Genomic DNA, 13009 nt, shown 5'->3' with positions numbered 1-13009 from the left:
AATACTTAAAGGAATACAAAAAGCAACGAAGCAGCATTAAAATATATAATACCATTTTCTTTTAAAAGAGAGCGACAAAAATTAAGAAACGAAAGTGACGACCCGAAAAATTAAGAGCCCAAATCTGAGACAAGGCAACATGAAAAAGAATTTAAACTAACTATGTTTCCTAATATGTAAATTTATTCACTTACTTATGCATATATGTAAACATTGCTGCATAATTTTTGTTGTCCAATCAAACGCGTTCAAAAAGAACTTGTTCGTTTGTTATTTGTGGGGCACAATGATAAAAACACAATGATAACAAACAAACACCTGTTGAGTATTGATACCATGAGAATAAAGAGTAACAGCAACAATCCCATTATTTAATCACTTACTTAATTCAGTAAACTGCCTTACCTGTCAACACTGCTCCTTCAAATTATGTCTCAGCCACACCAAAGGTTCAAGTGGAAGTCTGCTGCATGAATGTCTGGAGAAGTCGAGATCCCTGTCCGATGCATCCGGTGATCATTTCCATCCTGGTAGGAAGACATCTCAACTATATGAATGGTTCCTCTACTTCACCTTGCCAGAACAAGACGTGGTGGATATCCTGGGCAGCCATGTGAAAGAGAAAATTACTTAAGACCAAGAGTTGATAAAGGTACACTGAACTGTTTGATGGATGCCACACTTGCATCTGTTTGAAGACATGTCAAACTTCTGCAGAAGAAAAGATTTCTCCCTGATTAAAAAACAATCTGTAATTTGAATTTAAGTGGATTGTACTCTTTTGGTTATTGAAAGAATGCATTAATTCAAACCTTTATAACACTGCTCTGTCATGGGATGGTAGGATCAGGGGAGGGTACATCTTTTGCTGAGATGACAGCTCCAGCATTGCATTAACCACACCGTGACTACACTGAGGGATGACAGCCTGCAAGATAACTATCAAAACAATGTCTTTTAAAAATTACTGCAAAACTTGATAATCCCGCATTTTATAAATAATAATAATAATGATAAAAACTTATTTATACTGCGCCAAGTCCAGGCAAAGCTGTTCAAAGGCACATGACAATGAACAATAAAATATAAACCATTAAACCATATAGGAAGGAAACATGGTAAACAATAACAAATAAAAATACAGTGTTTAAAATGCAAATAACCAAGGAAATTAGAAAAAGAGACAACCAAACTTAAAGGCTAACAAGTGAGGGAATGCAACACAGATCAAAGGCGCAATGAACAATAAAAATAAACCATTAAAATCACAAACACATTAGAACTTAAAAAACTTAGAGGAATACCAAAAGCAACGAAACAGCAATAAAATATACAATACCATTTTTAAAAATACAAAAGAGCAACAAAAATTAAGAAACAAGACAGCGACCCGAAAAATAAAGAGCTCAAAAATGAGGCAAGGCAACATGAAAAAAGCATTTAAACATTCCTGATATGTAAATTTATTCGCTTACTTAAAATGCATATGTAAACATTGCTGCATAATTTGTGTTTTCCAATCAAACGCGTTCAAAAAGAACTTGTTCATTCGTTATTTGTGGGGTTAATTACTTAGTTTAGGATTGAAATACGTTTTTGAATAACCAATTAAGTATAAAAAGAAAGCTCAATGATCATTTGAATTCAAGTTAGATCATTGTAACATACATTTGGGTTGATATAGATTGCAAAATTGGAACTTTGAATATTTGGAAAGTGCAATTCACTGACTTATAATACGAACACCCCCTTGCCTACTGATGAGTTTGCCAGCCCCGGGCGTTGCCACGAGTATGTACGTCTAGACGCACGTGTGCACTAACAATGTTTTCTGCACTGTGATGTCACAGAGTATAATGAATATTTTACTGACAGGGAAAATTATTCTATAACAACGTGCAGAAGTAAGAAACGACCGAGTAAAATCACATTTGTTTGCTAGTTGGCACGATATGCTCGCATGAGAACAGGACTTAATCAAGTCTATCTAAGAAGCAGGTTTGCCTAGCCCTTATTAGCACCCTTGATAAAACACAATGATAAAAAACAAACACCTGTTGATACCATGAGAATAAAGAGTAACAGCAACATTCCCATTATTCAATCACTTACTTACTTCAGAAAACTGCCTTACCTGTCAAGACTGCTCCTCCAAATTATGTCTCAACCAAACCAAAGTTTCAAGTGGAAGTCAGTCGTCATGAATGTCTGGAGAAGTTGAGATCCCTGTCCAATTCATCAGGTGATCATTTCCATCCTAGTAGGAAGACATCTCAACTGTATTGATGGTTTGTCTGCTTCACCTTGCCAGAACAAGACATGCTGGATATCCTGGGCAGCCATCTGAAAGAGACACATTAAGATAGAGCAGAAGTTGATAAAGGTACACTGAACTGGTTGATTGATGCCGCACTTGCATCTGTCTGAAGACATGTCAATCTCCTGCAGAAGGAAAGATTTCTCCCCCAGCAAAGAACAATCCTGTAATTTAAATTTAAGCGGATGGTACTCTTTTGGTTATTGAAAGAATGCATTAATTCAAACCTTTATAACACTTCTCTGCCATGGGATGGTAGGATCAGGGGAGGGGTACATCTTTTGCTGAGACGACAGCTCCAGCGTTGCATTCATCACACCATGACTAAACTGAGGGATGACAGCCTGCAAGCTAACTAACAAAACAATGTCTTTTAAAAATTACTAAATAATAATGATAATAATAATAAAAACTGATTTATACTGCGCCAATTCCAGGCAAAGCTGTTCAAAGGCACATGACAATGAACAATAAACATATTATCCCATTAAACCATTTAGGAAGTAAACAATAAAAAAATAAAAATACAGTGTTTAAAATGCAAATAACCATGGAAATTTGAAAAAGAGACAACCAAAATTAAAGGCTCAAACTGAGAATGATTTCGCCTGTATCGCATCACAATTTGCGATGCAATTTGGATGATTTGCTATGCAATTTCAAAAAGTGAATTGCAAATTTTGCGTTTTAATTTTAGATAAATATTTGATACAAAAATATTGATTTTTTTTTTAAAACCATTCATTTTCCCGCAAGAAAAGCAATTTCTTCTGTCATGTTGAATACTTTTATAGTAGAGCAAAATTGACCAATGAAAAATTTTGTTACGCGCTATATTGAAATTCAACAGCCAATAGAAACACTTGTCTCTGAAACTGTGGCTTTCTCTCCCTCAGGCATTGGACGAACCAGACTGCATGGTTGTTTTGACATAGAGTCACACACATGCGTGAATTTGTTTATTCTGAGCGACAGTGACTTGGAATTTTATAACTAAACTGATGTTTTCTACTTGGAAAGTAAGAACAAACAGTTGTTTATTACATTTGCAAGGTATAATAAATCATTTAAACTATTTTCGACAAAGGAGCTGGAGAAATGCAAGAGCTTTGATCTATTTTTATTAATCGTGTAAAGATACATCGCTATACTAATGAGTCCTGCTATTTGCTGTGCACAAATACTTTTGCAACAATGGCAGTACGTAACCCTTCCTCTCCAACTGTATATCTTTGGTTCAAAAACGATATACATGTAGTTCATATTGTTCCTTTTGTCTCTTAATTTTGCACCCATTTTATTATTCTTAATATCATCCTATTTATTATTAGGCCTATGGAAATTCTTGGTTGTCTGTATCCAAAGATTCTTTCAAAGTTTCAAAACTGTGTCTGCCCACTGGTGTCCTCGTTGATTTTTATTTAATATTGTGAGTTTGTTGGCAATATTTGTCTAAACATAAAGCACATGTGTTGATGCATGGAGGTAGAAATAGTACTTTAGCATTTCAATTCAATGTTAAGACCCCTTCCCCCCCCCCCTTCTCATTTATAAATTAAAAGAACAACAAATACTAGAGCTTCATTTAATGTCAGGGGTAAGTAATGAACACATAGTTTTGTAAATTTACCTTTTTCCAAAGAGTCGTGTAGCTCTTTTGTCATGGGCTGGCCTTGAACATCTTCTTGTTAACAGGTCTTTGGAGATGCTTTAGCCTGACTGAAACACAAACAAATTGCAATGATGTAAGGATTATTCTGGCCGTTGAAACAAATAATCGCAAGCTTCAGGATTGGTGCTGGTATGGATGTTATTCAGACAATCAATCAGTTTATTTCCACGGTATCAAAATCACCATCAAAATCAGACCAAAGGCAATGTTAATTGGAAGCTTAGAAATAGTTGTTTGATAAGATTAATTAAATGAGTACTAAGAGGTGACATTCATGAACCTGTGGAGGTACCGATAAAGAAGCAAAGCTTGTAAGGTTATGGTTCCCTGAGCAAGCTTGTGCATTGAGCCAATAATTATTTGGACATTTTGTGGAAGATACTACTCCAGGTAGTCACCACTCGGAATTAAATTTGGCACACATGTCGTGCAGGTTTCCAAAAGCTACAAACAAATTCTTGACCAATGTGATTTGATACAAGTTATTGGTTTTGGTTTCAGATCATTCCACAACCAGTCATGCGTTCTACATTATGTTTCTTCATGACCTAACCTACAGTCCAGCTCTAACCCTTTCTGGCTGACTTTCCCATGCACCCACAACAAGGCGGGTGATAAAACATTCAGTCACTGCAGCAAAGGAGTTGAACACTAGTCTACAATCCAGAGTGCAAAATCAACTGACAAATTCAAGAAAGGTTTTAAAGTTGCTATGTCAGATTTTTGGCCCCAAACATTAAAAAATAGATTTTTTTGAGTGAATGGTATTCAAAGAGTATCACCAGCTCTAAAAAAAAAATTAACTTTTACTTTTAATGGTCAGGAACCATGACAAAAATTTAAAACGTTTCTTATAAAACACATAAGACCCGACAAAAACTAATTTTGACCCTTTATTTCACTGCTACTAATAATTGGCGGACTTTTTCGAGCAATGGCTCAAATGAAAGCTTGTAACTTTCTCGACCCCCATCAAAATACCTATTGAATTTTAAATCAAATTTTGGGGTCAAATAGGCCCAAAATCTGACATAGCATCTTTAATAATAATAATTACAACAAAAATTTTGGATAACTTTCCGTATGGCGCCACCACTTTTTCACTCATTTTTACTCATGTCACATGTTCCTTAAAGCTGGCACTCCAATCCGGCAATCATTTTAAAAAATTTGGAAAAGTTTCCGTATGGCGCCACCACTTTTTCATCCGATATGAAATAATATAGTATCTTATTTACCTCAATGATAAATCCCTTTTTGTAAAAATGAGTGAAAAAGTGGTGGCGCCATACGGAAAGTTATCCAAAATGGAAAAGTTTCCGTATGGCGCCACCACTTATTCATTCAATATGAAATAATATAGTATCAAATTTACCTCAATGAGATATCCCTTTTTGTAAAAATGAGTGAAAAAGTGGTGGCACCATATGGAAAGTTATCCAATTCAGTTTCCTGAGTTAGGTACAAATATATTTTTAAATGTTGTAAATTTTGTTGCAATGGTGGACTACGTTCTGGGCTGTGACCATCCACTGGCTGGAAAAATTCTTTAAAAGAAAATAGGGCTTAGGCTACCTAACTAAAATAAAACTTAAAAGTAAAATACACTGGTATTTAGTAAAACAATTCACTCCGTCAAAAACCACGGCAACAATTATTTCCCATCCACCATTAAAGACTGGAATTCTTTGCCAGGCAATAATAACATCTCAAGCAAATCACTGATCAAAAATTGGGGAAACCTCACCGAAAAAGGCAAAGTGTCTAAAAAAAAAACATCCACGCATGTGTGCACTAAAGCTGGTGTGTGTATTGTGATACGTTACGGCGGGTAAAGTCGCCACTTTTAAAAACAATTTCCGCTGCTGACCAAATAAAAAACTCAAAATTTATGGAACTCTTAGACATTAAGCGACAGTATCGGTTTAATTATCAAACAAGAAATACCTAAAGATATATTTGTATTCATTTATGAGTGAAAATGTGCGTGAAATGAAGGAAAAAATGACATTTACCTTGACCACTTTTGTTCACAGGTTGGCCATGTTGGAAACCCAGTCAGAAAAAGGCGGAGTGGGCGCGCGCAGGTTTAAAGGGCTCGCGCACTCTGACGTCAGAGTGCCGTATATGGCTACGACTACGACTACTGCTAAGTGTGTTACAAGGAGTCGGTGTGCTTCAACCATCAACGCGGTAAACAAGCCACATCCGCTAATTCGGGAACGGCTTACCGTACATTCTGCACTGGTTTCAGTATGACCTTTTAAGAAAAGTTCCCAAAACTTGTTTTAAGCTGAAGTGATTTGAATGTGTCTGTAAATTATTACAGATTAAAAAAGAGTAGGCCCCCTATCAGATCTTCAATAGATAGTATTTTCATAATAACTATTGTCACATAATAACTTATTATAAACCTCAATAAACCATAAGGGAAACTGACTTAGTAAACTTTAAATTATTTGGGGAGTGGGACTCTAACCAAGGACCTCCAGATTGACGTAACGACACTCTTCCAACTGATGCTCTTCCAACTGAGCTATGTTGAAGGCTTCCCTTTTAGTCATTTTTTTTCCTCAAAGGTGCCAGTCAGAAGGCATACAATCGGCAGTGTAGCAAGGAATAACACCCAAGTTTACGATACAACCTGGGCAACAGCACCCAAAGGGATCACCTTAAGGAGATGCGACTGTTTATTTCAGATATAAAATATTATCATAAAAAGAATTGTCTTCAGAGTTTAGAGAAATTGTTAAATTAAATAAAACATGGTGTCCGACAATTGATAACAAATCAGCAACCAAAACTACCAGTTATTTTATTTACGTGCTGTTTTATTTTACTCCAACACTATTAGTATCGCACAAAATGTTCCACAATTAGAAAATATACTTGTTTATCAACACATCTCTGGATATCCAAAAGCATTTAACCAAATGAAGAAAAAAAAAACAGTGTATATCTTTTTTAAAGATTAATAAGACTTGTCTAAAAAACAACATAAAGTAATAATGAAAAATAATACTGACAGTAACCTGTGGGCATGGAAGTCTCATTTTTAAAAGTAATCCTCAAATTCAGGTGATTTGAAGTGCTCTTGTTTCAAAGTAGCATTTTGATTTATATGCATGAAGCTTAATTCATATTTCCTGTGAATGCAAAGCGAGACGTCACAAATTCGCTATTGATAATTCCCAGCAGTTGAACTGTGCTCAACTCTTGCGAATTATTCACAGCTTAAACAGAGTTGTGACATCAATATTTACTTCGCATTCACATTCACAGGAAGTATGAGCCAGTCTTTAGTCAACATTAGTATGAATTAATTTCTTCAAACATACTTTATAATAAGTAAAAACATCTTCACACTTCAAAATTAACGGTTGATTATCAGTGGGTACACCATTACCAATATCTCTCCAATGAGATTTGTTAGTTTTCAACTCACAGACCGAGGAATAAGTTGATGCTCTGGGCCCAACTTCATAGCGCTGCTAAGCACAAAAATGTGCTAAGCATGAAATTTCTTCCCTGATAAAAACAGGATTACCAACCAAATTTCCATTTGTTGCATGTTGCTTTCTTACTGGTATACAGCTGTTGTTTGCTTGCCCTGAAAATCGAGTGGAAATTTGGTTGGCATTCCTGTTTTTATCAAGGGAGAAGTTTCATGCTAATCAACTTTGTGTGCTTAGCAGCGCTATGAAATTGGGCCCTGATCACTGACCAGTGGTGTGACCTCAAACTGTGCATCCTAATTACTTTCCCACCTTGAAAACTTCAAATCCTACTTATTAACAATGGAACTATCAAAAAATACACTACCGGTACTGATGTAACCTTAAATCAATTAACTAATCACAATTTTAGTTTTTAAAGTATGTAATTCAAGTTGCACTTCACACAGGAAAGACACCACAGGTCACCAACATGTGTTAATACTTTATACAGCTGTTCAACAACTTACATTGCATAATCAATGTATAACATTGTAAATTTGCCAAGAGCAAGAGCGAAACACTTCACCTGGCCTGTAATCTCTTAATGCTATGCACATTTTATTTGTTATCAAAGAATCCACTTACAAAAAAACACACCAAATACGAAACTCAAAGATGGGTTAAATTGAAACTGTAAAATTGCATTGTAAGTTAACTGCATTGGTCCATAACTGTGTTCCTTGGTCTAAAAACACGGTTCTTTCTGTATTTTGACACCACATTGTGGCCATTTTAGTCAAGTTCCTTGTATCCACATACAATCACAAATGCAATACGGTGGACCAGTCCACTGCCCTAATGGGCTGTTGTATCGATGGGTAATTTTGATTTAAAAAAAAAATTACGTCCAATTTTTCAGTGCTTAAATTTTCATGATAGAGAAGCAGTCACTTTATCTGGACCACTTTGTTTAGGTAAACGTCGCTCCCCTTTTTTTGTAATAAAATTCAAAGACAACAAAACTACACAAATTTATATAAACGGCAAGTCATTACTCCATTGTCAGGTTTGATACACTCTCACTTTAGTATGTGTTTTGTTCTTCCTAATATTGCATAACATTCAATAAAAAGCTTAGGCATTATCTTTTCCCCTCTTACTCACCATAGTCAAGTCATAACAATAATGAAAATAACTAGTTTTTATATAGCGCATTTTACAAAACAGTGTCAATGCGCTTTACAATAGTGCCCTGGGCCAATTTCATAGAGCTGCTCAAGCGGATATAACATGTTTTGCCTAAAATGCGTATGCTTAGCAGAAATGAGCAGGACACCAGTCCAAAATTGTTCATGTGTCATGGTATTTTGGCTGGTAACCCTGTTCCGGTGAGCATAATTATGTTGTGCTAAGCTACTTTTTGTGTTTAAGCAGCTCTATGAAATTGGGTCCTGGTCATTGGGCCAATAACATCTTATTAATCTTTCTCAGCTCCCTGGGGAGTATGCACAGCCCTGGGCTGCTGTAACGCCCCGAACACCCTGCACACAATATCAACCTCTACCCTCGCAGGTACCCATTTAAATACTCCTGGGTGAAAAGAAGTAATTATAGTAAAGCATCTTTCTCAATGACTTAAGTGCGATGACTGGGATTCGAACCCACACTCTGATGACTCAACCACCAGATATCAAATTCGATGCTTCAAACCACTTGGCAATGACACCCTACAAGCACAGGGAAAGGGTGCTAGGCAACCAAACTGCAAACATTTGAGGAACTAATAACGTGACAGCAAATGGCCAAGCTGTCAGCTTTTATCAGTTTGTTCACAGGTTTTTATGTTTTATAAACAAATATTAAAGAATTTAAACATGTTAATTTCAGTTTGCTTCCGGTAAATGATGAAGAACTTCCGTCATCAGTTATAAAACATGTCGAACAACAAAATAAATCATTCACCAGAAATTTCAGTTTAAATGTGTGATTTCCCATTAAAAGCACACCCAATTTCAGCTTAAGTAGTCTTTAAGAAAAAATAACAAACAGTAAACAAAAAATACAAAAAGCAAAATTCAACTTAAATATTCAAAAATAATGTTCGACTTTTATGAAGCAGTTTGGATTGCACACAAGGCAATTTTTCCAGGCAACTTGGAGGCTCCATGGTTGTCATGGTACCAGAGTACTCTGGTAGCACACAAGACATTTTTCAAACATTGTCTTATGATTCACAAGAAAAATATGTGAACAATCAAATGTGAATGAACTCTCTTCTTGGAGATTGCGTCGAACTGCTTGTGTGACACAGCCTTAAAGCTACTCATGTGACAGGGATCATAAATACAATTTTCTAGATCGTCTTGGTTGATGAGTCTACTAACCACTCTTTCGGGAATATAATAATTCAACCTTTTGTGGTAATAATTATGCACACTGTTTTAAATCAGTCACAGCTTTGTACCTTATATAACAATTGTAAAAAAAGAACAGCAAATGTCTTGTTGGAAACCCTGTGATTACTTGTGCTACTTTCTCAAAAATCTGGGTATTTAAAACTGGGTTTATTTTCACAATAATGGGGATAACACAATAACCCTCGGAAACTGGTCGAATCAAGTTTATCAAAGTTCGGCCATTTTCGTGGCCTTATCCTAGAAGAAAATGTCACTAACTTGTTTACAAACTGTTATTTAATGTTCTACACAAATCCCAAATACATAATATAATGTGCAAAAGACATTGAAACAATTAGTGTGCACTTTTCTTCTTAGGCTGGACACTCTCTCGCCACAAGAGGGATTAAACTGTTTGTAAACATCATGTAACAAGCTTTTAAAGAAACATTTTTTTGTACACATAAAATTCCCTAATCACTTACTTTAAGGCTGGACGAATTCTCCCCACTAAAGGGTTACGATAACAACTTATTCAACAATTCACTGTACACCAACAGTTCCGTTTTTGTACACATTCACAATGTCATAATCTCACAAGTTGGACAAATTCTCACCCTTAGAGGGATTCAACAAAGCCGAAGCCGACTCCTTCACGTACAGAAAACTTGGATTTTGTCGATGAAATCGCCAAGTTTCTCTTCGCTTCTATATTTCTCCTTCAGGTGGATCATCTTGACTTTCTCAGCGTCTTGGTACGTGTCGATCACTTTCCAGTGTTGGTAAGTCCTCCAGGCGTTACGGAGTGTGTCCATTGCACAGCTTTCAGCTAAAAGAAATAATAATAATCACAGTTTGAACAAAGAAATCCCTTCAAACGAATAATGGTTTGGAAATTATTTTTACCCTGAGACACTTGAGTCTGAGAAAAGGGAATGCAGCAGCCAGGGATGTGGATGGTACCCATCATCTCCTAGCTATATGTGGACAAATTGGACGTTCTTGTGAAAATACAGGTTTTAGAAGACACTGTACTCAGCAGAAACTTTCACATAACTCAATTTATATCGAATCTTGTCTTTACATTTTTGCCCCACAAATTACATTGACAAAACCAAATCTATGACCACCTTTAGGTTTATTAAGTTTATTACATAGCGGTACAAAAGTAAAACCAGTATAATTTGTAGCCTTTGTATCGAAACCAAAAAGAAATTAGGCAAATTTGTACAGTTACTTACAGAATACAGCCAGCCCTCTGGCGACTCTATCCTTTGCGTATTCATTGACAAGACTGGAGAATTCGGTCTCCGGCAAGTCTCTATCCAGCAGGCGAACCAGATTACATGCAGTCAGCCAATACCCTTCGATCAATGGACCCAGTATGCTCTGGAGAAACAACAGCTTTTTCAACGGCTCAGGGGAGGAGTTCACCTGCAAGTGGGAGTAGGTACAATAGGTGGAAGAGCATATTTAAATTCATGTATCAAGCATTGGGTTGACATACTGATAGAATCACTTTGCAAGGCTTGTGGTACTGTAACAGACCATTACACACGGTGCTATGTACACCCAATACATAATTTGCATATTGGTATTGCCCCTGCAACGGTAAATGGAAGGTTGTTGGTTCGATATCTGCTGTAGTCAAATTTTCTTTCTTTAACCCCAAATCAGTTAGTGATATCAGAATCATTACCATAATAATAATATAATAATACAACAGTATTTATATAGCACAATGTAAATTGACATTCCTCAAAGCGCTCAACAGCAAAATGAAAAGCATCCACTATTAATCAGATTGCCACGCCTCAAAATGACCCAAAGTGATTGCAGTGGTGCCCTGTAGTTTTGCTGTGGTGCTCTCTGCAATATTCCACAACAAATTGACATTTTGCTCATAGAGTGCCCCTTACCAGTGGAAAATTGCTGTGCCCCTTCTAGAATTAAATTCAAGGCATGGATAGCACTTCATTGGCTTTTGTAGATTTGGTTGGGGGTTGGGTGCCAGGCATAGCGGGGTTGGGGTGGGGTGGCAGTCTTAAGAGGTGTAGTGGTAGCTATCTTACCGTGATTTTTTCTTCTTTAGTAACAACGATGCCGTAGTCCTCATCGTCAGTATCATCCCATCCTGAAGCCACTCTCTGAGCCCACTTGCTGTCTGCACCACCACCACCAACCTCCTGCTCACAACGAAAAAGACAACAGAACATTAGATCATTAAGGAATCAACTTCTCAGAAACCAAAGGGTGCGATCGAAACAAGATGAAAAGGTATGGAAATGACTTTGGCCAAGACGCACTGCATTGATTATTTGTAAAGTTGTAAAACTTGCAAAAAACATATGTAATTTTAAATTTATAAGGGACCAATCCAAGGCTTTTTTTTATAGAGTCATAGAATAAGCTGTCGACCTAAACAAACCACTGACAGGGGCGCATTGCCACCTTCTCCTAGGGCTGACACTGGGTAACACTCCCCCCCCCCTCCAAAGTCTGTAAGGATATAGTCATGGGTATCATCCACTAGGAGCCTGGCTAGTAGATTGCACTACTTTCCCAAATTTGTACGAGGCAATTATGGTATAAGTGCCTTGCAAAAAGGGCACAAGTATCATGACCAGGATTTGAACCCCCACCCTTTGCTGCTGAGATTCATTCATTCATTCATTCATCGAAAATGGTTTAAGATCTTGCATCGCAGCCAAGAGGTAGTAAATATTGTACCTTCTCTGGTATGATGATGTCACTGATCGTCATCCTGTCCAGCGCATCGCAGAGGCTGGTATGAAGACACCCACATGGCTGTAAAAGGAGAAACAGACGATACAATTTCAAAGCAAAAAGACAACTCGGCCTGGTCAGACAAAAATTTGAATAAAATAACATGTGAAGTAATAGATGGTCTGCCTATAGATGAATTGAACTATGTGTAATCAAACACCATATTTGATGTATTTTACACAGGAAAAGAGCACACGTGTACACGCTATGCGTGACTCTTGTGCACTTTTCACGTGTAAAATACATCCAAGATGGCGGTCAATGACGCCTATTGCAACCCATCTATAGGCAGGTCTGGAATTTCGATTTCACAAAGCAATAATATCCATCGTAAGAAAAAATTTCAGTATCACCATAATGATTTGTATTGTGACATTACACTTTACTAAGCAACTACGAC

General features: G+C 36.7%; 1 protein-coding gene across 4 annotated transcripts in view; it reads right to left on the bottom strand.

Annotated features, from left to right (window-relative positions):
• Positions 1-8862: 8862 nt before the first annotated feature.
• The window catches only part of LOC117294584 (glycerol-3-phosphate acyltransferase 1, mitochondrial-like), a 28089-nt gene continuing 23942 nt past the window's right edge, over positions 8863-13009 (bottom strand). For all 4 annotated transcript variants that reach the window (XM_033777058.1, XM_033777057.1, XM_033777059.1 and 1 more), the window contains exons 19-22: positions 12553-12630; positions 11895-12008; positions 11064-11256; positions 8863-10651 (exon numbers count right to left, since the gene is read on the bottom strand). In XM_033777058.1, the coding sequence (XP_033632949.1) occupies positions 10476-10651; positions 11064-11256; positions 11895-12008; positions 12553-12630 (561 nt within the window). In that variant the 3' untranslated portion in view covers positions 8863-10475. The remainder of the gene's footprint in view (positions 10652-11063; positions 11257-11894; positions 12009-12552; positions 12631-13009) is intronic.

The sequence above is a fragment of the Asterias rubens genome, chromosome 9, assembly GCF_902459465.1.
Source record: "Asterias rubens chromosome 9, eAstRub1.3, whole genome shotgun sequence".
Lineage (NCBI taxonomy): Eukaryota > Metazoa > Echinodermata > Asteroidea > Forcipulatida > Asteriidae > Asterias > Asterias rubens.
This window is presented reverse-complemented; position numbering and strand designations above follow the sequence as displayed.